Genomic DNA, 26838 nt, shown 5'->3' on the forward strand with positions numbered 1-26838 from the left:
GCCTGTATCTTAATGGAAATCAGCAGGCACACCTGTCAGTGTTTTTGAGTTGAGAGGACTTTGCGCGAGAGACCAAGGCTAAAATTAATGCAAGGCACTCCTCTCGCTGAAGTTTTGTTTTTCATCTAAAGAAAGGATGGAGTTGACCGCATGTGTACCTATCACAGGGTTTCCCTGTGCGTGGCGAGTCCCTGTACTGTGCTGTGTGTGCAGGTTCTGATGGCGGAGACACACAGGTCTTCTCCGCTAGTGTAAACTCAGTAAATGCATAGAGGGTAGATGTTCTCAAAGGATCTCCTATCTCTGACAGTCCGTGCTCTGCTGTTGCTAAAATAAAGACCCATGCGTTCTGTGGATACCAAAAGGAATGGTGATGAGGTCTGGCAAGTGGGTTAAGGCACTTTGCTGCCAAGACGGAAGGCCTGAGTTTGACTCCTGGGCCCTACGTGGGGCAAGGAAGAACTGATTTCTACAGGCTGTTCTCTACTGGCTTCCACCTAGACCTTGTGTGTATTAGCACGTGCGAGCGCGCGCACACACACAGACACACACGCACAGAGACACACACACACAGACACACACACAGATACACACACACAGATACACACACATAGATACACACACACAGACACACACACACAGACACACACGCACAGATACACACACAGATACACACACACACACACACGCACAGATACACACACACACAGATACACACACACACACAGACACACACAGAGATACACACACAGGTATACACACACACACAAATGTAAACTAAAAAACAAGAATGATGGTGATGGAGCTGGGCGTGGTGGCGCACAACTTTAATCCCAGTGCTCAGGAGGCAGAAGCAAGCCGACTTCTGTGAGTTCAAGACCAGCCTGGTCTACATAGCGAGTTCCAGGACAGCCAGAGCTACACAGAGAAACCCAGTCTTGAAAAACCAAAACAGAAAAAAGAAAAAAAAAAAAGAAATGTTAAAAAGAAAAGAGCAGCCGGGCGTAGTGGCGCACGCCTGTAATCCCAGCACTCGGGAGGCAGAGGCAGGCGGACCGCTGTGAGTTCGAGGCCAGCCTGGTCTACAGAGTGAGTCCAAGACAGCCAGAGCTACACAGAGAAACCCTGTCTTGAAACTACCCCACCCCCTAAAATAAGAACAATGATGGAGTTTGAAATTAGACCCTGAAGGTCTTTCCAGGATGGGTACCCCCTGACCTGAACCTTGAACCCGAGATAGAATCCTGCTTGTCCACAGAGACCAGGGAAGCACTTTCTAATGCTCAGTCCTGGATTGCAGTGATCCCTTTTCCTGCCCTCTGCCCTCAAGGATCTAACTATTACTACCTATGTGTCCTTGGAACCCAACTTCCTTCCCTGTAACTCAGTAGTGGCAACAGAATGCGGTGATAGAAAGAACACAGCTGTGGAGTGTTTTCTAGGTTGCCATGGTGAACACCATGACCCAAAGAAACTTGGGAGGGGGTGATTTTTTTTGTTTTACAGGTCCAGTGTTGTTTTAAAGAAAGAAAATCCAAACCATTCGATTTTTACCAGTAAAGATGCAGGAGCCAAATGCTGGGGTGAAAACCTGCTAGCTCAGAGAGGTAGAGAAAGCTCCCAGCTGACTTTCCTACTCAACCGATGTACCAGAAGGAAAAGCCCTTCTTACTCAGCTCAGGTCCCACACGGAAGAAGCCAAAAGTCCAAAGCCCTTTCTTCTTCTCCACACTGTCTTAAACACCCTTCAACTCAATGCCCCTCCTTTCTGTTTAATCCCTTTCGGCTGGTTACTTGCTCTGCCTCTTCACCTAGGGTTAATTTTATTCAATCCCGTGTACAGAAAGCTAGGGCTGAGCCACACCACAACTACTTGTTCACAATAAACAGAAAGTTCTTGGATTAAATGTGTGTGGGTAGGGATGAGCCATTCCACAGCTAGAAACAGGTTTTTACAGTTCACAGTCCTGGGGTTCAAAATGGGATTATATATCCTGCAACAGTTCGGTCCATCATTGAGAGAAGCCAAGACAGGAACTCAAGTCAGGGCAGGAACCTGGAGGCAGGAACTGAAGCAGAGACCACGGAAGGATGCTGCTTACTGGCTCGTTCCCATGGCTTGCTCAGCCTGCTTTCTTACAGAACCCAGGACCATCTGACCAAGGATGGAACTGATCATAGTGGGCTGGGCCCTCACATGTCAATTATCAATCAAGAAAAGGCACCCCACAGGCTTGCCTACAAGGGCAATGTGATGGAGACTATTCTTTAAATGAGGTGCCTTCTTCCAAGGGAAATCCAGTTTGTGTTGAGTTGACAAAAACTTAACCAGCACAGAGTCAGAACATTTGAATATGAGTACTAACCAAATCAGAAAGCACTTAGCATGAGAGTCAGTGGTTAAGAACACTGGCTGCTCTTCCAGAGGACCTGAGTTCAATTATCAGCACCCACACGGTGGCTAACAACCATCTGTAATTCCAATCTTAAGGAATCTGATGTCATCTTCTGGCCTCTGAGGTCACTGAAGGCACATGGTGCACAGACAGACATTCAGGCAAACACTCATACACATAAAGTAAGAATAAACAAAATCTAAAATAAAAAAAAAAGTGCTTAGTAGCTAAGGGGTCCTGAGAAAGTTACTAAATATCTGAGTCTCAGTATCTCTATGTGTATAAAAAAAGAGCCTGAGTGTGCTCCAGGATTGGCATCCTGAGCCAAAAAAAAAAGGATGTGTCATGGGTCAATGTCAGAATTCAGTGAAATGAGGCAATAGAGGCTCATATAACCTGGAGGGTTGACTAGAGTGTAGTCCATGCTGCCAAGGCCAGATGCACACAACACCAAACCAGCTCCAAAGGGCCTCCTCCACTGCTCCTCAGCCCTGTGTCTCTTCAGGGCTCTATTAAACCTCTCTCTGTTTCCTCCAATTCCCACAGGACATCTCTGCCCACTATACGTGCTTTGAGAGGGCGAATGAGAGAGAGAGAGAGAGAGAGAGAGAGAGCGCTTCTGGTAGGGGAAGCAGGTACATAGCAAGGCAGGATGCAGGGGTGGGGACCCCAGAGGCATCCTCTCACTAGCTCCTTAAGGAGCCATTTCTGCCACTGGCCAGCTTCTTTGCTGCCTCTGTCTGTAACACTAAGTGGGACCAATAGAAGGAGGTAGCATGCGTAATATCACACCCTTTTTCAGATGTGTTCTAAGTTAGTTCTCTTAATTCAGTACCTAGCCAGCCTTTCAAGTTCACTCACTGACATCCTTATTAAACGCCTACTATGTGCCATGTGCTACAGTTAAGGGCCTGGGGTTTAGTTATATTTGATTTGAACTCAGATTTGAAACAGAAGACAGATACAGTAACTCCAGTAAATCTAATATATGTAATAATATGGTACCAAACTGTACGTAGGCAGGGGACTGTCTGTCTGTCTGCCTGTCTGCCTGCCTGTCTGTCTGTCTGTCTGTCTGCCTGCCTGTCTGTCTGTCTCCTCTCTCTCTCCCTCTCCCTCCCCCCTGCTCTGTGTGTGTGTGTGTAACTTGGTGAATGATCCAGAGAAAACTTTGTTGTTGTTGTTGTTTTTCCCAAGACAGAGTTTCTATGGGTAGCCCTGGCTGTCCTGAAACTCACTCTGCAGAGCAGGCTGGCCTTGAGCTCAGAGATCCTCTTGCCTCTGCCTCCCGAGTGTTGGTGTGCATCACCTTGCCTGGCATCAGAGAAAACTTTTGCAGAAGGTTGTATATAGAAGGGAAGAGGCTTAGGGCTGGGGATATATAGGGCTCAGTAGGAGGGCACTTGGCTGGCATACATGCACTAGATCTTGAGTTCAAACCCTGGTACTTCACCACCAAAAAAAAAAAAAAAAAAAGGAAAGGAACCAATCAGGCAACCACCAGCAAATTCCCAGGGGGATGAAGATGTGAAGAGTACAAAGTAATCAGGCAAAAGCGGAGCCTATTGTTCTGTCAAGGAATGAGACAAAAGGAGCTAACTAGAGGGGAAGTCTGAGCTAGCTCACTGAGGAGCTGTAGCCTGTGAGAAGCTATGGGCTTTCAGAAACCAGGAAAGGCCTCAGACACAGAGAAAGGTGATGAGATCTGAATTTTAGAATTCCATCTGGCACTCATGAGTTCCATCCAGAACGCTGAGGGCGTCCAAGAAACCCCTCCTTCCAGCAGGATCTGTCAGAACCCGCCAGGCCCCTGGGCAGGTGCTGGGCCAGACACTGGAGACACAGCAGTAAGCAAAACCAGACATCCTGTTCCTATGGCACTTGCAGCTTGGCAGGGAAGACAGACACTAATCAAATAATTACACAAATAAATATGAAATTACAGTGGGAGTGCATGCTACAAAGGAGATGCTCATGGTCCCAAGAAATGATGCTACAGGAGCATTTGACTGCCCAGGATGTTCAGGACAACTCCTCTACTGAGCTGTGCAAGCTCCAAAGGGGAAGTGTGGACCTCATAGTCCTAGGAAGGTTCCAGTTGCATGGGCCTCCCTGGCCTCTCTCGCTTCAGAACCCACATACAGACTGCTCTCCCACGGCAAACTGACACGGGTCACCCATGGTACGCACCCACACCGTTTAGGTCTTTTGTCACTGAACAATTCCCAGTAAAGATTTGAAATTGAAAGGGAGAAATTAAACTCCTTTGACCCTTTAGATTATTTGAAGATAGAAGTACTATTTCTTCAGCGTCAAACTGGGCATCTTAGTGGGTTTCAAGTTCCCTTCATAGCCGGGCATGGTGGCGCCAGAGGCAGGCGGATCGCTGTGAGTTCGAGGCCAACCTGGTCTACAAAGTGAGTCCGGGACGGCCAAGATAATATAGAGAAACCTTGTCTCGAAAAGCAAAAACAAAAACAAACAAACAAGAAAACAGCACAACATGGTTCTGGTCATCCTGGTCACTGTTAAGGTCCTGCTTCAGGTGACTAAAAGGTCACCGATGTCGCCTTGTGAAAAAAGCACTGGTGTCTTAGAGACAAGACCTAGTGTTACCTAAGCCCCTGTGATAGTGTTGCCAGCTGGCAGCATCTAAAGATCCTAAAGCCATCTAAGGAGCAGGCCTCTGGCTGTGCCCGTAGGGGATTGTCTTCTTAATGGTGTTCACTGGCTATGATCCTGGACTGTGTACGTGGAGAAAAAGAGCCGAGCAGAACACGATGTGACCAGCTGTCTTCAAGCACCTGCTGTCTTGATTCCGCTGTCATGGTGGACTGTTCCGTAGAGCAGTTATCTAGGACGGTAGCCCAAACCCCCAAGCAGTTAGTTATCTAGAATGGTGGCCTGGAACCCCTGAGGGAGTGACCTAGAATAAACTCTTCCTTAAACTGCTTTTGTCAGAATGTTTTGTAACAACAGCAGGAAGAATAACCTAAAACAGCCTGCCTTCACGATTGCCTGTCTTTTGCTGCGTCAGGCTTCGGCTGCCTCTTTAGAGTATTATAATTCAAGAGTTGCCACAGAGACTGACCAATATCAATGAGATATCGATGGTTTATTAGGATGCCGTGCCCCAAGGCTGTCCATGGCCAGGACATGATGAACTTGGGAGCCGAACTGTGACCCCAGTCTGTTTCTAAGGCAGGTTTTTATAAGAAAAGCTGTAACCAGGTAGCCAGGCGGGAAGCAAGGGAGAGGGCACAGTTCCATCATTTTGATTAGCTAAACACAAGAAGAATCGATTTTGTTCTGAGCACAATGTCCAGGTAGCTAGACAAAGCATTTTAAACTGATTGGCTACAACATAGGCTTTGGGACTTCTCAGGTTTCCACCATTCCGGGAGAAAGAAACATAGCAGGGTACTGTGGTTTTGTTAAGTAGAGCATAAATCATTAATTCAAGCAGAATGTTCAACAAGTATTGAATTGTAAGTAAAAGGCTTTTCAAGCTCCCAGGCAGGTAGAGCCTGAGAGCCTGAACTCAATCCTACTTTTATGATCAAAATGGAGACAAAATGACTTCTGATTTGCTAAAAGCGACAGCAGGTGTTACCAGAGAAGCCACAGTTATGCTAGGAACTAAAGTAGGTCTCAACAGAAGGGCTATAGAGTCAATGCAGGTTACAACAAGAGCAGCTGTTCTCAACCTGGGGGTCAAACAACCCTTTCACAGGAGCCATCAGAAAATACAGATTTGCTTAACAATTCATAACTGTAGCAAAGTTACAGTTATGAGATATCAACAAAAATAACTTTATGGTTAGGGGTCATCACAACGTGAGGAGCTGTATTAAAGGGTCACAGCATTAAGAAGGTTGAGGACCCTGCTCTAGAGGAATGGAGATACTATCCTTTTCTCACAGGGATTTACCTGAGATATTAGAGGAAAATCCTATAACACTGAAGAAGTAAACAAACACAAGGCTCTGAACATTTGGAGAAATGCTACATAAGTGGAGCATTATATTTATTCTGTGTCTCCAGAGAACAGAGTGATACACATAGATTTCAGCTCAGCAAATGGAGGATGTGTTTTAATGATCAGAAATGTCTGTCCTGGGCTGGCAAGATAGCTCAGTGGTTAAGAGCACTGACTGCTCTTCCAGAGGTCCTGAGTTCAATTCCCAGCAACCACATGGTGGCTCAAAACCATCTGTAATGTGATTTGGCACCCTCTTCTGGCCTGCAGGCTCTTCTGGCCTGCAGGTGTACATGCAGGCAGAGCACTGTATACATAATAATAAATAAATAAATCTTGAAAGAAAGAAAGAAAGAAAGAAATATCTGTCCTGAGAGATGGTGGGGTCTATCATTGGAAATACTCAATGTAAATGTACCAGTAAAATTGTTGTTGTTGTTGTTGTTGTTACTGTTTTGTTTTGTTTGAGACACGATTTCTCTGTGTAGCCTTGGCTGTCCTAGACTCACTTTGTAGGCCAGGCTGGCCTCGAACTCACAGCGATCCACCTGCCTCTGACTCCTGAGTGCTGGGAATAAAGGCATGCGCCACCACACATGGCTTGTAAAGTTATTATTTTTGAGTGATGGTATAAATAATTTGGAAGCTTTTTTTCTTTTCTTTTTTTTTTCAAGACAGAGTTTTTCTTTGTAGTCCTAGACTCACTCTGTAGACCAGGCTGGCCTCCAACTCACAGAGAGCCACCTGCCTCTGCCTCCCGAGTGCTGGGATTAAAGGCATGCGCCACCATGCCCGGCATGATGGTGACTTCTAACCTGGTGCCCAAGAAAATAGACATGTTGGCCACTGAAAAGCCTCCGTACCCAGAATAGAGCCTTATGAGAATGCCTGACCCATGTAGGTGTTTCCTTGACATTGCCCATGTGTGTGTCTGTCTTCACACTGGCAGGGACACTAGGGCCAGAGCAGTAGCTTGCTCACTCTGGGGTCTGCTCTGGCATAACGTTTTGCCTAAAAGTGACTTGGTGGTTCTTGATGACATGGTCTCTTCCCTCAAGTAGCCAGTGAATCACTCATTTTTCTTTCTGTTCCTTCCTGCCTCCCTTTTGGTTCTATTTTTGACTCTCATCACTGGAAACGAAATCAATGTTTGTCAATGTGATTTTTTTAAAAAATAAAAGATGGAGACTTAGGAGTGCTTCTCTGGGCAGCTTTCCATTTAGCACTGAACCGTGAGAGCTGCCTAGTTGTTCCCAACCTTGTTTTTCTTTACGTGAAATAACAACAGCACTATCAATATTAGCAGCTGTTGCTCTGAGCTATTTTGAACTCCCTCCACACATTCCGTGCTCTGCCAGGCTCTCTCTCTCTCTCTCTCTCTCTCTCTCTCTCTCTCTCTCTCTCTCTCTCTCTCTCTCTCTCTCTCTCTCTCTCTCTCTCTCTCTCTCTCTTCTAATCCTCGCATAATCACCTTAAGTTTGTGCTGTTGCCATCGCTTTACAGTTGAGGAAGTTGGCTTTTGGATTTATTCATCATTTTATTTGGTATATACGAATGTGCAAAATATCCATGGATTTATGTGCACCATGTGTGTGTCTGGTGCCTGAGGAGGTCAGAAGAGGGCATTGGATTTCCTGGAACTGGAGTAATGGATGGACGTGAGCCACTATGTGGGTGCTGGGAACTGAACCCGGGTCCTCCGGAAGAGAAACAAGTGCTCTTAAATCGCTCCATTTCTCTCTCCAGCCTAAACAGATGAAGAAATTAAAGACTAATTATTTATAGAAATGACTTAAAAGTTAGATAATAATGATGAACACTCATCTATTCAGTTGCTTGTCATGGGCCAGACATTTTATTTAATTACCAAAGCCCTATTCCATATGTAAGGAACTATGTCTCCAGGAAATGAAATAATTGCTCTATCCACGATCACATGGATAATGGATGGCAGAGCCAGGAGTCAGACCAAGGCCTGTCATCCATTCTCTCTCACACTGAGGCTTTTGGCTGGAGTCAGCCCTGATAAGTTGAAATGGAGAGGGAAGTGACAGAGGCCAGGAGACATGCCCACTGGTGCTGGACGGACCTGGGGAGGTTGGGCTGGAAAAGTAATAGCTGGTTCTTAGTATGGACCAGGAACTATTTCCAGTATTATTTTCCTTCTGAGGCAGGGTTTTGTGTAGCCCAGGCTTGCCTTGGACTAGTCCTGCAGCTGAGGATGACCTTAAACACCTGCCTTCACTTCCCAAGTGCTGAGATTACCAGATGTGCACCACCATGCTGGTTGTGAGTTGAGTTGAGGACTGAACTCAGGGCTTTCACATATGCGAGGCAAGCATTCTCGCAACTGAACTTCATCTATAGCCCCTCTGTGTGTGACTTTCTTTCTTTTCTTTTTTCCTTTTTGGTTTTTCAAGACAGGGTTTCTCTGGGTAGCCTTGACTGTCCTGGACTTGTTTTGTAGACCAGGCTGGCCTCGAACTTACAGTGATCTGCCTGCCTCTGCCTCCTTAGTGCTGGGATGACAGGTGCACCTGGCTTGTGTGTGACTTCCTTAATCTTCATTTTTAAAAAATCCTATGAATTAGATATTGTTAGTATTCCTGTTTTATAGCAGAAGAAGCTAAGGCCATGTTTGCCCAAGAAGAAGAGTATGAAAGAACACAAACACCAGGAGGCCGACAGCAATTATTGGACGCCATCTAAGGGGCTGCCTTATGGTTATATGCTAAGTCGGAGAGCAGAGATCTAACTCCAACGGTCAGGGATATGGTTCACTTGATAGTGTTTGCCTGGAATGTAGAAATCCAGCTGGGCATGTGGCACACACCTTTAATCCCAGCACTCAAGGAGGCAGAGGCAGGCAGACCTCTGTAAGTTCAAGGCCAACCTGGTCTACAAAGCAAGTCCAGGACAGCCGAGGCTATACAGAGAAACCCTGTCTTGAAAAAAGCCAACAAAACAAACAAACAAACAAACAAAAAGGATGCAGAAATCCCTGGGTTATGCCAGGAACTGCATAAAACCAAGCATTGTGGTTTATGTTTGAATCTCAGCACTCAGAAGGTAGAGGCAGGAGGATCAAAAGTTCAAAGTCAGCCTCGGGTACACCGCAAATTTGAAATCATTTTGGGCTACATGAGACACTGTCCCCCAAAACAAACACACATCAAAAACCCCATGCTTTAAAAAAAAAAAGATTTCTTTATTTTCATTTCATGTGTATGAGTGTTTTGCATGTATGTTTGTGTACCACATATGTGCCACAGAGGCCAGGGCAGGAAGGAGGGTTGGATGCCCTGGCACTAGAGTCATAAACAATTGTAAGCTGAGAACTGAGCCAGAGCTCTGCAATAACAGCGAGTACTCTTAACTACAGGGCCATCTCTCCTGCCCCACCGCTGTGCTTTTTGTTTAAGGAGCAGAAGTCGAACCTCTGCTGTGTCTGTAGCCCTGTGCTTATCTATGGCTACATAACAAGATTTCCAATTAGTTGGGCATCAACCTTGTAGCAAGACTTAGGGCAGAGACATGAAACTGGACACCCTTCACAGACATAACTTAGGGGCAGCTCTGGGGCCCAGAGCTGGTTGGACCCATGATCAGGAAGGGCAGCTTTGTTCTAATCCTGTAAGACAGGACTCGCGGACTGAACTTGAGCCCACCGGGAGCCCGTAGAGCTGACTCAAAACAGGAAGCGAAGGCAAGAACATGGGAGAAGCTGATCAAATATTGAAACAGTGTTTATTAGATAGGCATACACAGAGAGGGCGAGGGAGGAAAGAGAAGGGGGAAGGGAGGGAGGGAAGGGAGGGAGGGAGGGAGGAAGGGAGGGAGGGAGGGAGGGCGGGCAGCGGGGAGAAGCAGGCTTTGTATAGATCTCGCACATAGCGGTTATTTCTCTCTAGTGCCGAGGCTTCCAGGATTAGGTGTATGCACACTCATTTGTTGTCCATCCGGCCACTGGTCCACTCGTGAGCTTGAGGAGAGTTTATTTTGCCAGACTGGGATGAGGAGTAAGATGCGCCAAGACTTTGCTCCCTAACTAGGAGAGTGCTTCATTGATTGGGAAAATGCACATGCTAACTTCAGGCTTTGTTTTATTAACCCAGGTTGTACAAATCTGGGCCAGAGTTGAGTGGATAAAAGCAAAGAGAAACCAGTCCTGGTGGGAACGCCTGTTATCCTTTTTTGGAGTCCTTTTCCTCCCCCTCCTCTCCCCCTTCCCCTCCTCTCCCTCTCCTCCTCTCCCCCTCCTCCTTCTCCACTCCTTGCTTCCTTTAAGACAGGATCTTGTGACACAGCCAAGACTGCCTCAGCTTCCCATGTGTTGAGATTACAGGCCTGATGATCACACCTGGCTTGTCATTCTTCATTTTTCATATGTTTGCATCCGATTTGTCACAGTACCTTGTAATTTTTTTTAATTTTTAATTTTTGTCAATGGGTATGGGTATTTTACCTACATGTGTGTGTTGAGGTCAGAAGAGGGCATCTGATTCCCTGGAACTGGAGTTACATGTTGGGAGCTGTCATGTAGGTGCCGGGAATTGAACCTAGGTCCTCCAGAAAAGCAGTCAGTGCTCTTAACTGCAGACCCAACTCTCTAGCTCCTAGAAAAAAAAATTTTTTTTTAAAATAGCCTTATCAGGGCTGGAGAGATGGCTCAGCAGTTAAGAGCATGGTCTGCTCTTCCAGAGGTCCTGAGTTCAATTCCCAGCAGCCACATGGTGGCTCACAGCCATGTATAATGTGATCTGGTGCCCTCTTCTGGAATGCAGGTAGACATGCAGGCAGAGCACTGTATATATAATAAATAAATAAATCTTTTTAAAAAAATAGCTTTATCAGATCTTACCCGGACCACTACAAAATCCTCTAGCCAGTCCCAGTGCCACACCATTGATCTAATTATGTCAATCTCCTGCCTCAAAAACATTGGCCTTACAAGATGAAGTCCCTACTCCATAACACAACATGCAGAGTTCTTAAAGCTTCGCCATCCGCTCATTTCCCCCCATTCTTTACATGCCCGAGCACAGAGGCAAAAGCTCCCCGACAGGCCAGCGAGATGGCTTTGTGGGTGAAAGCTCTCCTTATGCAAGCCTGACCACCCCCAGTTCCATCTCCAGAACCCGCAGTTGGAAGGAGACAACCAACTCAAACAAAGTTGTCCTGTGACCGCCACACATATGCTGTGGCATGCACGTGCCCCTCGCCGTCACACACAGACACAACGGATGATAATGATAGATAGATAGATAATAGATACAGATAGAGATGGATAGATAGATAGATAGATAGGTAGATAGATAGATAGGTAGATAGATAGATAGGTAGATAGAATAAAAACATCTTTCTGTTGCGCATGACTACTTCTCTCCTGGAAAACCCTCCTTAGGAAGGGCCCCGGTACCCTCGCCGTGCATGTTTTTAGGTGAGGCTCCTGGGGATTTGTGCAGACTGCACCTGAGGGAATCCCACGCCATTTACTATGCATTTCTTGTTCTTCTAGTGAGATTCTGATAGAACTGTATTTCCTTCCCCTGTGAAAGTTGTATCTGAATAGTTGGTGTGTGATGCCTGCACTGTCTTTCCCTCCAGCAGCTGCTCCGTCCATCTTTATCTTGAACAAAGGAAGACGACGCAAAGCAGAGCACCCAGTCGTGATGGGAAAGTGGCAGAGATGGAATCAAACAACAACACTGTTGAAGCTGCTAAGATTTAGGGATCCTCAGTTATGGAAGTGCCTATCCAGAGAAAACGGCCTCTGCTTTCTGTCCTGTCCTGTAACTTCCCCAACACTGTTTCTCCCTCAGCTGACTTCAGGTCACCTTTTCTCTGATCCACTTCTGCAGATCTGGTGACATATTGTCTCCTATTGTTAATTACTAGTTCATGATGGTCTTAGCCTCTCTATGAAGCTCTACTGAGGCTTTCTGAGGACAGGGACCATGTTTACTCCATTTTTTTTTATATCACACAAAGTATGGTTAGTGGTTGTGGGAGTATGTTATATAGGTGTAAAGTCAGATTGACTTGAATCGTTTCTTTTTTTTTTTAAAGAGTTATTTATTTTATGTATCAGAGTACATCAGAGGGCATCAGATCATATTGTAGATGGTTGTGAGCCACCATGTGGTTGCTGGGAAATGAACTCAGGACCTCTGGAAGAACAGCCAGTGCTCTTAACCTCTGAGCCATCTCTCCAGCCTCTTGAATCATTTCTTAGTTCTAACATTTATTAGACAATTTCTCCAAATTATGGTTTTCCCACCTGTCAAATCAGAGTACCAACAAGTATTCCACAGGGCTTTAAATCTCAAGTTACTTGATGCAATAGTGCCACCTTAGAATTCATATTGCCTTTGTTATTTATTTTCATCATTGCCATAGCTAGTACTCAGTAAATGCTTTTAAACACAGTAGTCTTGCATTGATTGAGGAGTTGTGGCATGTGCATTGGACTTAGAAGTCCTGGGCTCAGGGTTGTACTTTTGTCACCACTGTTATGACTTTGGGGAAGTCACTTACCCTCTCGATATTTTTTTTTTGAAACCTAAATTATATGGTTGTTTATTTTTATGTTGCATCGATTGTGTGGCCACAGTGAGAGTATACAGGCCAGAGGACAATGCTTTGGTTCTTTTCTTCCACCATGTGGGTTCTTGAGATCAAACTCTGGTTGTCAGACTTGGCAGCAGGCACCTTAACCTGTTAAGTCATCATACCTGACCTGGAAATTATTATTGAAAATAAGAAGAAAGGGGATGGAGAGAAAGCTTGGAGGTTAAGAGCACTGACTGCTCTTCCAGAGGTCCTGAGTTCAATTCCTGGCCACCACATGGCTCACTACCATCTGTAATGAGATCTGGGGCCCTCTTCTGCCATGCAGGTGGTACACAGGTAGAACACTGTCTACATAATAAATGAAGAAATCTTGAAAGAAAGAAAGAAAGAAAGGCAGCCTTGTAGGGCAGAGTGAAATCAAGAACCCTGTCATGGAGCCAGGCTAGTCAAGCTAACTGTGGTCTTAGTTGGGGAGGGTGGTCTGAGGGTCCCTGAGGGAGGACCCCCTCAGGCTGAAGACCCAGGATCTGAAACATTGAGCATCTCTCTCAGACTATTGCTGCCGCTAATCTTGCTTTTCAGCCTAAAATAAAATAAAATAAAACAATTAGTTTTTTGAAAATGACCTCATCAAGCCCAGGCAGGCCTTTCCTTTACCAAATTCTCAAACTGAGACCACAATCCCCCATCAATGCCCCCATGGAGGGGCATGAGTGAGCTCCTGTTGTGACCTCGTCTCCAATTCCTGCCACCTCTGGATGACACATTGGATGCAACCAGTTTCCAGGCGACCTAGGAGTGTAGGATGAGCTGGGTATGGATTTGGAAACCAGGTCAAGACTGGAAGCCACTGTTGGAAAAGAAAAGGCTGTGTGGAGTCATGGTGGCACAGACCTGTACTTCATGCATTTGGGAGGGATAGGCAGCACAGTGCAGAAGTTCAAGGTCACCTTCAGTCACATGGGCTGCTAACTGAAAGCCTTAATAGCCTGTCTAGCCTGTCTTTTTTTTTTTTTTTTTTTTTTGGTTTTTCAAGACAGGGTTTCTCTGTGTAGCCTTTGCTGTCCTGGACTCACTTTGTAGACGAGGCTGGCCTCGAACTCACAGCGATCCACCTGCCTCTGCCTCCCGAGTGCTGGAATTAAAGGCGTGTGCCACCATGCCTGGCCCAATAAATAAATCTTAAAAAAAAAAAAGAAAAGAAAAAAGAGAGAAAATAAGAAGAAAGAAATTTTACTTGGCCACAAAGAAAAGTGAAATTATAAAATCTGTAGTAAATGAGTAAAACTGGGAAATATCATACTGAGAGAGGTATCCCAAGGCCAGAAAGAGAAATTTACATGTATTCTCCCGTATGTGTATACTACCTGCCAGTGTTATGATGTGAATTTAAGTGAGGATGCGCAGAAGGCCTGGAAACTGGAAGAGGCTCATGAGAAGGAGAAAGGGTAGGACACATGTGAAATATCAGCAGAAGTGGAGACCAGTGGCCAGAGCGAGGTGGGGACAGAGAGATGGGGAAGAGGAGAGGATGGGTGAGAAGCCCGGAAGGACAACGGATAACACATAAGCTAATAAACAGCTAATCCAGGGGCTGGAGAGACGGCTCAGCAGTCAAGAGCTCTGGCTGCTCTCCCAGAAGACCTGGGTTTGATTCTCAGCACCCACATGGCAGCTCACACCTGTCTGTAGCGATGGTCCCAGAGGACCCAGCACTCTCCTCCGGCCTCAGGCACTCTTTCCTGACCTCCATAGGCACCAACATGCACATGACGCATAGATATACATGCAGGCAAAACCACCATACGCGTAAAATAAAACAAAATTTAAAAGCCTATAAAAATTAAATTTAAAAATTTAAAGACTTGAAATGTAAGTATGCTATATACTTATATTACATAACATGAATAAAATTGGTCGCAGAAACTACAAGTTTATCACATGAAAATCCTGTAGCAGGGCCAGAGTATCCCTTCCCTATGAGGAATTGGTCAGGAAGAAGTCTTAGGTTCCCCAAAACAATGCAGGTATTTGCCACAGGCATTGTTTTCTCACCAGAACTAGACCATATTGCTCTCTTTACACTTTAGTGTCGGGAGTTAAAAATCAAGCTAGAACTGAGAGGGTTCTAGCTAGTTTCTTCCCTGACACCTAGCTCTCATAACTGCCAGGCTGCTAGGCAAGAATTACCATCGAAACTCTTCTTCAGGTGTGGAACTGTGAACTGCATCACCAACCAGCTAGGAAAGAAATTTTCTCTGGTACAATAGCGGCAAGTTGGTAACAGGAGTCACCAACTGCTCTTTGATCAGATTTGAGGCTCACTTCATAGGAGGGAGTCCACATTTGTTGTGGTTGGTGTTGTTGTTTTTCTTTTCTTTTCTTTTCTTCTTTTTTTTTTTTTTTTTTTTTTGGTTTTTCAAGACAGGGTTTCTCTGTGTAGTCTTGGCTGTCCTGCCTCGAACTCATAGCGATCCGCCTGCCTCTGCCTCCCGAGTGCTGGGATTAAAGGCATGCGCCACCATGCCCGGCGGTGTTGTTGTTTTTCTTTTTTTCTTTTTTTTTTTTTTGGTTTTTTCGAGACAGGGTTTCTCTGTGTAGCGCTGGCCATCCTGGACTCGCTTTGTAGACCAGGCTGGCCTCGAACTCACAGCGATCCACCTGCCTCTGCCTCCCGAGTGCTGGGATTAAAGGCGTGCGCCACCACGCCCGGCGGTGTTGTTGTTTTTCGAGACAGGGTTTCTCTGTGGAGACCTGGCTGTCCTGGACTCGCTTTGTAGACCAGGCTGGCCTCGAACTCACAGCGATCCACCTGCCTCTGCCTCCCGAGTGCTGGGATTAAAGGCGTGCGCCACCATGCCCGGCGGTGTTGTTGTTTTTCAAGACAGGGTTTCTCTGTGGAGCCCTGGCTGTCCTGGACTCGCTTTGTAGACCAGGCTGGTCTCGAACGCACAGCGATCCGCCTGCCTCTGCTTCCCGAGTTCTGGGATGAAAGGCGTGCGCAGCCGCCACCCAGCTCTTTTTGCAATGAGTAGTAGTAACTGCAAAGACTCATAACTGGCAAAAGAGCTGAGAACAAGGAGCTGCTGAATGGGACGTATATTTTGAGGGACGAGTGCACTGAGGCAGAATGTTATCTTTGGAATATGACATTGCTGTCGCACTTCGGTTTTTAATTAATTCGTGTGTGAGCATGAGTGTGTTCTCTCTCTCTCTCTCACTCATGCATGGCACGTGTGTGGAGGTCTGGGAACAACTTGTGTGAGTCAATTCTTTCCTCATACTATGTGGGTCCAGATAACTGAACTTGGGTCATCAGCCTCAATGATGGATGCCCCGACTCACTGAGCCATCTCATCAGCCCTGCTGTTGCAATTTTCATCTCACATCAGCTGAGATTAGCAATGTAAAACATGTACAAGGAATAGTCAGTCAGCATCCTGTCGAAAGAGGAAAAAGAGCTCTTGAGCTTCCCTTGACTGGGACCTATGGACCGACAACGGTATCTAAGTGTGTGTGTGTGTGTGTGTGTGTGTGTGTGTGTGTGTGTGTGTGTGTAGGGCATAAGGCCCCACTCCTCCCTGAGTGTCCACATACAGGGACTTGATGGCTGCTGAGGGGAGGAGAGACAATTGCTTTAGTGACATAATAACCAATATAAGAGCCCATACATACATGCATGCATACATACATACATATACACACATATATATATACACACACACATATGTATATATATATATATATGGTGGTGGTGGGGGTGGTGTATGGGGCTAGGGGGAGGAGAGAAGGAAGTGGCAAGAGCAGGTGAAGGGGACAGGAAAGGTAATGGGGTGCATATAATAAAAATACATGTATATATGAAAATGCCACATTGAAGCCTGTTATGTGCAGTCACTATATTGCTAATTAAAGTGAGATTATAGGGGTTTTTAAAAAAGCATAATTATCCACTCATGTTTTTTTCTGTGAGTTATTCATGCCTCTTGCCCATCTTTTTCCATTGAGGTGATAATTATTTTCTTAGTAATATCTGTGAGGTAATATGTTCTTCTAGTTAAGACCACAACGAATGTTCCTTAAATGTGCCTTGGATTGTCAGCTAATTGCCTTGGGGACTTTTCAGGACACCAACAGACTTAACTGGGAGTCTGATTCTCTGCTTTTCTCACCCAGGACACAGCCGGGCAAGAACGGTACCGGACCATCACCACAGCCTACTACCGTGGGGCCATGGGCTTCATTCTGATGTACGACATCACCAATGAGGAGTCCTTCAACGCTGTCCAGGACTGGTACATACCAACTTCATTCATTAACTCCTTCGCCAAACTGTTCATGAAAACCTAGCATGTGCTAAGCCTGTGCTGTATGTTAAGGAAACCCAGGTAAACCAGCCGTGACTCCTGATTTTTAAGTTGGTCTCACAGGAGAGGAGAAATCAAGCCAGGAGGCAGACCACGAAAACGTCAGGTGATAGTTGTTGTCCTACTTTGCTCTTTGTTGCTGCAAGGAACCAAAAGTAACTTGGGGAGGTGAGGGCTTATTTCATCTTACAGCTCCCAGGTCACAACTATCACTGAGGGAAACCTGAGGCAGGAACCCGGATGTAGGACCAGCAGCAGAGACCACAGAGGACCGCTGCTTACCCACTAGCTCCACAAGGCTCGCTCAGCCTGCTCCCCGCCCCCCTCCCCGCCCCCGGGGTAGCACCGCCCTCAGTGGGCTGGGCCCTCCCACATCCATCATTAACCAAGCGAATACCTCCCCTAGACTTGCTTACAAGCCAATCTGATGGAGGCGGTTCGTCGGCTGAGGCTCTCTCTTCCCCGATAATTCCAGTTTGTGTCAAGTTGATGTAAACTAGCCAGTGTCAGCACTGTATTGATGAAGAGAGGCATTCAGGATGTGGGAGCCGGAAGGGGACTCTCTCCTATCTAGCTGCTGGAGTCAGGGTCTGAGGACGGTTATGCTAAGTTCTGAGAAATAAACAGGAGTTAGCCTGAGGGGCAAGTGGATAAGAAGTTCCAGAGACACAACCTCTGAGCCACGGATATCTTTCTTCTTGGGGCATCAATCACAGGGAAAAGAGAGACAAATGAAGAGGAGGTGCCGATGCGGGGTCCCTAGTCAGTAGAGAACAGGAGAAGACGGGGTGCCTGCACCAGGACTGTTCTTTGACAACAGAGGAGCTGAGTGAGCCAGGTAGCCAACGAGTGTTGACCAGCACCAATCTTGCCTCCTTTTTTTGCTCATAACTACTCTATTAGTCTTTTTTTCTTTTTTCTTTTTCTGTTACTATAGCAAAATACTCAGGGGCGGGGAGCTTTATAAAGCAAACATAATTGCTTAGCTCACAGTTTTGCAGTCTAACTAACATGCTGGGCAAGGGCCTCCTTGGCTGTCTCATTAACATGGCAGATAAGCAAGAAGAAAGATCAAAGGGGACTACAGCAAGCTAGAGGGAGGTTGGGGCAGGCTTGTTCTTTTATAATTCCCCCAAGAACTAATTTGGATCCCTCGGGGCTGAAGACCCAACCCTTCAAAAGGCAGCAGCATCCTTCGTGACCAAATTACTTCCCACCGGGTCCTGTATCTTTGGCTTGTTTGAGTGGTTTTGAGATAGGGGACCACTATGCACCTCTGCGTTACTGGCTTCCCTCTCGGTCCTTCCTCCCACCGTTTTCCAGTTATAACTTCCCTTCTGCCCACCTTTGCCCACCTTCTCCGTGTCTCACCCCACCTCCCGCGGAGCAACCGGCTCTTTCTTTGTCACCACACGGCTTCCCTTCCTGTCGGCCATGACTCTTCTCCTCCTCACCATCAGTCTCTGCTCATTCTGCCTCAGGAACACAGTAATTCCAACACCTGCGATGGTTTTCTAAGAATAACCTGAGCTCGTTGCTAATCTGGGAGCTGAGAGAGGCTGGGACGAAAGGAGTTGGGGGGGAAGATGAAAGGACCAGCAGAAGACAGATCAGGGCTTGGCTTGAGTCTCAACACTAAGTGTCTGCCTCTCCCAGGTACCTTTGAGCTTGCCTTCCAAGTGAAAGACCCCCGAAGGGAGATCCTCACTCAAGCCTCGGGATGACACGCACCCAAAGACACACACATGAGGCAGTTTATTGGCGGAGCTCCGGGTCGACACGTATCTCACGCAGGAGACAGAGGGGTCGACCCAGAAGCCCAGGGGTTAGGGGTTTATATGGGCAAGGGTCGGGGGGGAGTGGGAAGTTTTGGCGCGGCCACACACGATTGGTTGTTTCAAACATTTGAACATCAGCAAATTGCATAGGCAGATCTGGGGTAAGCTCAGACTTAATCACATGGGTACAGTCCTTGGTTCCTGTCTTTTTTGGAACCCAAGGGTAGATGTTTATCTGAGCTAACGACACATCTGGTTAAACTCAAACCTGGAACATTGTGTGCGGGCCTCAAGGGGGGGATTAAGCAGACACCATAAGATCGGATGAGGGGGTCTTGGCTCATTATTCACTCGACCATGTCCGGTACCTGTTTCTCTCAGGAATTTGTCCTTGTGTATTCTCCCTATCTTTTATGGCCAGCCGGACCCTGGAACACTCAGTAGGCCTTTGTCTCCTATCTCCGCATTCTTTGTGACTTATCATCTGGGACCTTGGGCTAGCATACCTGTCGACCTGCACTTATGAGTTAGAGAGCTCTGCTGTTCTGGTTGCTTTAATGCTAATTAAAAATTTTCCCTTTCACAAGCAGTGAGGCACACAGCCCTAGTCCCCAGAGTGGAGCCTGGCTCTTTCGTGGGCCCGCAGCAATTGCTGGCTGAGTGGATTCTGTCCCTTACGGGGACGATTGGCTTTTTGCCTGATGAAGCCGGTGGTGAGGTTGATCTGAGGAACAGAATCAGAACCAGGTCCAAGCTGGAGCTAGGGTTCAGCTGGAATGAGTGCCGATGTCAGGTAGGGCCAGCGTCAAGCTGTGTCTCAGGGAAAGAATTTAGCCAAGTAGAAGTGATACCGTGGTGGAGGTACAGGGGACCAAAAGGGGATCATCTCACCTATTGGGAGAGTTGGATAGAGAATTTAGGCTCATCCCCCCACCCCAGTGTCTACAGTGTAGAGTCTTATTTTATTCTTCTAAAACGTTTCTAATTGTAGAAGTCATACCTGTCCACTTTAAAAAATGCAAAGAACAAGTATTTGAAAAATATTTGTAAAGGTCTCATGATTGAGCTGGACAGTGGTAGCCCACACCCCAAACCCCAAGATTTTGAGAGGTTAAAGCAGCAGAATCTATGAGTTGGGGGCCAGACTGATTTACACAGAGAGACCCTGTCTCAACAAACAAACATCTCGTTATCTCATTATTGAGCTGAGAGCTCATGTCTGAAATCCTAGCACTGGGAAAGCTGAAACAGGATGATCACTGAGTTTGAGGCTAACCTGTGCTACATACTGAGTTCCAAGCTAGCCTGGGCTACAGTGAGACTCTATTTCAAAGTCAAGTCTCAAAAAAAAAAATCAAGCCTTAGTACTTACTAAGGACATATACAGCTGGGGCGGGGTTATATACAGCTGGTAGTGTGTGTGTATGAGAGAGAGAGAGAGAGAGAGAGAGAGAGAGAGAGAGAGAGAGAGAGAGAGAGAGAGAGCGCACGAGTGTGCTAAGGAGCAGGAGGAAGGAGTGACTGTAATCTCAGGTCAGATCTGATGACCTTCTCTCTACTCTTCCAAGGGTAAATCCTCTTAAAAAGAGACTTGCAATTATGAACTGAAATTATGAGTGGTTGTGAGCCACCTCGTAGGCCCTGAGAACCAAATCTGGGTCCTCTCCAAGAGCAACCAGTGCTTTCTCTATATGGGCACACTGAACTGAACATAGGGATCTTGAAAAAACCGAAAACAGTAAAAAGGCGTCTGAACACACAGTAACCAAAGCTTAATTCAAAGCCAGACATATTGTGAGTCCAAGATGTTTCCAAGAGTGCATCACACAGTTTCATTCAGTACAGCCTCAGTCTGAACATACAACACACACACACACACACACACACACACACACACACACACACACACACACACACACACAGAGTGCTCTGGGCGTGGGGTGGATACAGGGGCATTTCCAGAAGTCTGAGGCTAGTTTGGGCTGCAAAGTAAGTTCCAAGCCAGCTAGGTCAATGTACTGAAACACTATCCCATCTTTTTAATTGTTCTTTAAAAATATTTATATATTTTTATTGATGTGCTTGAGTGTTTTACCTGCATGCATGTTTATGCACCACATGTATGCAGCTCCTGTGGAGGCCAGAAGAGGGCAGCAGATCACCTGGAACTGGGATTATGAACGATTGTGAGCCACCTTGTAGGCCCAGAGGACCAAACCCGGGTCCTCACTGAGAGCAACCAGTGCTCTTAGCCAATGAGCTATTTTTCTAGCCCTTGCTTCAATTTTTTAATTTTTTAATTTTTCGGCTTTGAGTTTTTTGTTTGTTTGTTTGTTTGTTTTGAGGCAAGGTCTCTCAATGTAGCCCTGGCTGTCCTGGAACTCACTCTGTAGAGCAGGCTGGTCTCCAGCTCACAGAGATCTGCCTGCCTTTGCCTCCTGAGTGCTGGGCTCACGCCATGAGCCACCACACACTGCTCGGTTTTTAAAAAAATGTTAAAAAAACACTGTCTCTCAGTATCAAATATTCAGCCAAGATTTAATCATTTATGTAAAAATAAGCAAACAAATCCATCCCGGCATGCAATTTCCTTTAGTCATTAATTAATGGTAAAATTATACATCTAGGGGGCTGGAGAGATGGATGGCTCAGTGGTTAGGAGCACTGACTGCTCTTCCAAAGGACCCGGGTTCAATTCCCAGCACCGCATGGCAGCTTACAACTGTCTATAACTCCAAGATCTGACACCCTCACACAGACATACATGCAGGCAAAACACCAATGCACATAAAAATAAAAATAAATAAATCATTTATTTAAAAAAATTATACATCTATACACGCCAAAGAACTGTTTTACAATACATTTCCTTGTGAGTTATTATCAGAAAATGTCTGATGTGCCTATCAGTTTTAAATGCCTGTAACCTGAGATCACTTAAGTTTCTTGGATAAAACAGCTAAGTTTAAGACCTGTACAGGGAATGAATGCTAATAGGTCTAGTCTTCTGAGAGTGATGTGTAGCTAAGTCAAAGGGGCTCTTGTTTCAGGGTGGGTCAGCCATGCCGTGCCTGCCAGACAGCACTCCAAACACCCACCAGCATGCGAATTGGAAAGGTGGGGGAATTCTTATTCTTTTTCTGTCTCTCCTTAGGGCTACTCAGATTAAGACCTACTCCTGGGACAATGCACAGGTCATTCTGGTGGGAAACAAGTGTGACATGGAGGAGGAGAGGGTGGTCCCAGCTGAGAAGGGCCGGCTCCTGGCAGAGCAGCTTGGTATGTATATGACACATATGTATGCTTGTATGTGTATGTACTTGTGTTTCTGTGTGTACCCGTCAGCATGTGCGTGCGTGCGTGCGTGCGTGCGTGCGTGTGTGTGTGTGTGTGCGCTCATGCGTGCATGGAAGAGAATAAATAGGGAACAAGAGTGGGCTTTTATTTGTGACGTTAAGGTGGGTTGTGATGATAAATAATGTTCCTATGTGTCTGTGTTCATTGTTCTATATTTAAGTCATGTACATATGGACTCTGTGATTCAAGATTCTAGATTCATTTGTATTTTCTCCTATAGTGAATATATGAATAAAATTTAAATACGTGAACACTGTTTTTAAACTGGATCCATCCAGAAAGGAGTTGAGATAGCTTACTAAAAATAAATGTAATAGCAGGGCGGTGGTGGAGAATACCTTTAATTCCAGCAGTTGGGAGGCAGAAGCAGGAGGATCACTGTGAGTTCGAGGCCAGCCTGGTCTACAAAGCGAGTCTAGGACAGCCAAAGATACACAGAGAAACCCTGTCTCGAAAAAAAAAAAAAACAAATAAAAATAAATATAAAAATAAATAAATGTAATGTGGGAATAAAAAAGAAAATAAGCCGGGCAGTAGTGGCGCACGCCTTTAATCCCAGCACTCAGGAGGCAGAGGCAGGCGGATCTCTGTGAGTTCGAGGCCAGCCTGGTCTACAAAGTGAGTCCAGGACAGCCAAGGCTACACAGGGAAACCTTGTCTTGGGAAAAAAAAAAAGAAAGAAAGAAAGAAAAGAAAAGAAAGAAAAAAGTGAGAAAGTTTTAGCAAGGGTAAGAGGAAGATAAGAGAAAACCAGAGTCAGGTAGGTGTGGATGGCACAAGTTCTGTGGCCCTGGAACCAGCAAGAGGTAGACCAAAATATTGCCTTTGGGCTTCCTAGCAACCACTACAAAGAGTGAAACACAGTCTGTTATGTGGTTCAGGGTGTCCTCACTATAAAAGCCACGCCCGTTGTTCCAGGGACGCTCCGCAGCTGTAGAGCAGACTCTGTGCGGACACAGCTGAATAATCGCACGCGCTATCTCCAGAAACCGCGGTGCTGAGCATAATAAGCCTTTTCTTGCCATTTCTTCCCCCTCATGTAAATGGATGCCTCTCACCAAAACACAACAGCAAAAGCCAACATATATGAAAAGGCAAAGCCATGCAGCTGGTTTGTAGCTCAGTGCTGCTTGCTCTCTTCCCAACTTGGAAGCATTTCGTCCCTGTGTTCCACTGAGGCCCAGATGCCCAGGCGTGTCTCGGTGCCCCATAGCAGCACACACACACACATACACACACACATACACACTCACATACACACACACACACACACACACACACACACACAATGGGTTCGATGTAAGATTGCCACGGAGCAGGGCTGGACATATAGCTCAGCGGTTAAGAGCATCGTCTGCTCTTCCAGAGGTCCTGAGTTCAATTCCCAGCACCCACAAGGTGGCTCACAACCATCTATACCCTCTAACTCCCTCTTCTGGCATGCAGGTGTACATGCAGATAGAGCAGTCATATACATAAAATAAATAAAATCCTAAAAAAAAAAAAAAAAAAAAGACCAATAGTTCCTTCCATGTCTGCCGAATGTTTAGTGTTCCTCTAGAGACTAGATTTTCCTACAAATTTGTCACTCTAATTGTTGTTGAGGAATAGAGAGTTTAAAGTTAGACTCTGACATTCTAGAGCACAGACACTGAGGTTTATAGCTGGGAAAACTCTATGATATGCTAGTGTGGACTGTATGTTGTATTTGTATCATACATGCATGCCTCTGTGTGTGTGTGTGTGTGTGTGTAGTAAAAACTGACCTTTCTAGCAAAGATGGGCACGGGTTCTGCTTGTATTTCTTCTCCATCCCTGTTAACCAAGATGGCTTTGGCTAGAGATGAGAAAGCCCGAAGTGCTCAGCAGGAGGGTGAGCTCATCTGGGGACTCATGTTCCTTTATCAGAGACCCTCCATGTGGAAAGCATCTCCACTCCACTTTGCTCTCAGAACAGTAAGCATGTGGTGCGGCCCACACCCGGCCTCCCTCAGGCCATCCCTTCATGCTTCCAACCTGCGACCCCTTAGGAGAACACAGATGGCAGTGAGAGTAAGCGTGCACTGAAGAGAGCCGTAGTGAATTAGACAGACCAAGGTAGCCATGTAAGCACGTCTGCTTACAGACTAACCTCTCTTCCTGGTCCTTGAGAACAGGAAATGTGTGTGCTTCCTCCCAAGGATCTGGCTCAGGGTAAATATCTATATATTCCATCTATCCATTGAAAAATATGTATTGGGAGCCAGGCCTACCACGTAAAAGCTCCTGCCATCAGCCCTGACAGCTGGAGTTCACACATGAGTGCATGTGCACACACACACACACACACACACACACACACACACATGTGCACACATGCATGTGCACAGACACACACATACACACGCATGCATACTCACACATACACATGTGGACAAGCATGCACATGCACACATACAGTACATAAATATTTTTTAAAATAATAATATAAAGAGAGCATATACTCTGAGCCATGTTCCGCCCTGGCACTAAGGATATAATTAATGGGAGCATATGTAATTTCCACTGTCAGGGTAATCCTGGGCTAAACAGAGATGCTAAACAAATAATTATACAAATAAATACAAATTATATAAGTGGGCAAATTATACAGTAAATTATACCCAAGAGAGCTATTATTTGTGATTATTCTGATTAATAATCTTACTATTAGTAATAAAAGTCTTCAATCAAACTAGTTTTATTTTTAAAAATAAAAATTTTAGAATAAGTTTTAAAAATTAAAATATAATTACATCTCACCTTTCCCTTTGCTTCTTCTGCTGAGTCCACGCAATGTTGCTTGTGGATGCATGTGTTACGGATGGCCACTTGATATTAATAACCAGTTGGAGCGCTCTTCCCTGAGGAAGGCAATTTTCTCCAGGTCTCACTTTCCTAAGTTACTTGTAGTTCTTTGCCTAGGGCTGAGGCCCTGTGAGCTTCTTAAATCAAATTAAATTTTTTTAAGTTACCCAAAAGTCTGGTGAATTTCCTGGGATCTTAAACCCTGGCTTTCTATAGCTATCCACAAAGAAAAATGTCACAAAGGCTCAGAACGGGCAGGCATCATATGCGAGTTGTCCAAATAGTCTCCTTTGGAGGGGAACACATCTAGATAGAGAAGTCTTGACCCTTGTGAAGCAGGTCACTGCTTCACTGTCCCTGGAGACCGAGCAGTTCCATGGGGCTCACTGTAGAGTGCTTGTCATTCCTGATGAAAAGCCTGGCCAGGATATACAGACAAGATGGCCCCCGGAGAGCCGGGCCCTCTGCTCCAGCTAGAGTCTCTCTCTCAGGGAACTCATCTAGTTTAAGGGCTAAACGCCAAGCTTTGGTAAGAGCATATGCACCCAAGGGGTAGAAGTGTCTTTTTTGTGGGAGTTGGGGAGCTATGAATCTGGAGCTTCTCTGGTCTATCTGATTCCCCACACAGCATCTGGTTATAAAAGGAGGCTACGGGATATGTCACTCTGAGGAATCTAGAGTGCAGTGGCATCCTGGGTCTAGTGGACTTCCCAGTCACACGATTCAGAGGTCTGCTGGCCAGTAGCAGCACTGCTCTCCACCTTATAGGAGTGCCTGTCTCTTGTCTTAGCTCACTCAGGCAAGGCTATTGACGTGGCCAGCAGTTAGTACTTGAAGCTGTTTACAGCCTCTGTGCTCTCTGAGCCCCTGGGACCTGGGTGAGGTTTAAGAGACACTGTGGAAGGTGGATCTTTGGGAGTACAGAGAACTTTTCCTCCACCCAGAACATATGACGTGGTTGTTTGTCTTTGTGTACCCCTCAGAAAAGGGCTTCTCAGTCCCTTTCTGTTTCTGGTTTAGGATGATGCTTGTTAGAGTTGAAAGAGGCAGATAAGAGAGAAATGTGCCTACAAAGGAAGGAGAGTTTCGTTTGTTTTTGTTTTAAAATAGGGTCCCATAAATCCCAAGAAAGTCCTGAACTTGCTATGGAGCCCAGGATCCTGCCTCTACTTCCCAAGTGCTAGGACTACAGGTATGCACCGCTCTGCCTGGTTTAAGTCAATGCTGGGACAGAGCCTAGGAGTTCATGCATGCTGGACAAGCACATTTAGAACCTGAATTCCATCCCCTGCCCAAGACAATAAAAACCTTCCAAGCCATAAAGTAATGGCAGCAGGTTCAGTACTCAAACAGCCTTTGGACTAAAAAAAAAAAAAATTTTTTTTTTTTTACTTTCCCAGTGAATTTTTTGTTGTTGTTTTGTTTGTTTGTTTGTTTTTCAAGACAGGGTTTCTCTATGTAGCCTTGGCTGTCCTAGACTCACTTTGTAGACCAGGCTGGCCTTGAACTCACAGCAGTCCACCTGCCTCTGCCTCCCGAGTGCTGGGATTAAAGGTGTGCAC

General features: G+C 45.9%; 1 protein-coding gene across 2 annotated transcripts in view; it reads left to right on the forward strand.

Annotated features, from left to right (window-relative positions):
* Nucleotides 1–26838, forward strand: part of RAB3B (RAB3B, member RAS oncogene family) — a 69980-nt gene that overhangs the window by 35872 nt on the left and 7270 nt on the right. For both annotated transcript variants that reach the window (XM_084784454.1, XM_084784453.1), the window contains exons 3-4: nt 17125–17243; nt 22248–22372. In XM_084784454.1, coding sequence (XP_084640580.1) covers nt 17125–17243; nt 22248–22372 — 244 coding nt within the window. The remainder of the gene's footprint in view (nt 1–17124; nt 17244–22247; nt 22373–26838) is intronic.

This window comes from Acomys minous, assembly GCF_964271855.1.
Source record: "Acomys minous genome assembly, chromosome: 6".
NCBI lineage: Eukaryota > Metazoa > Chordata > Mammalia > Rodentia > Muridae > Acomys > Acomys minous.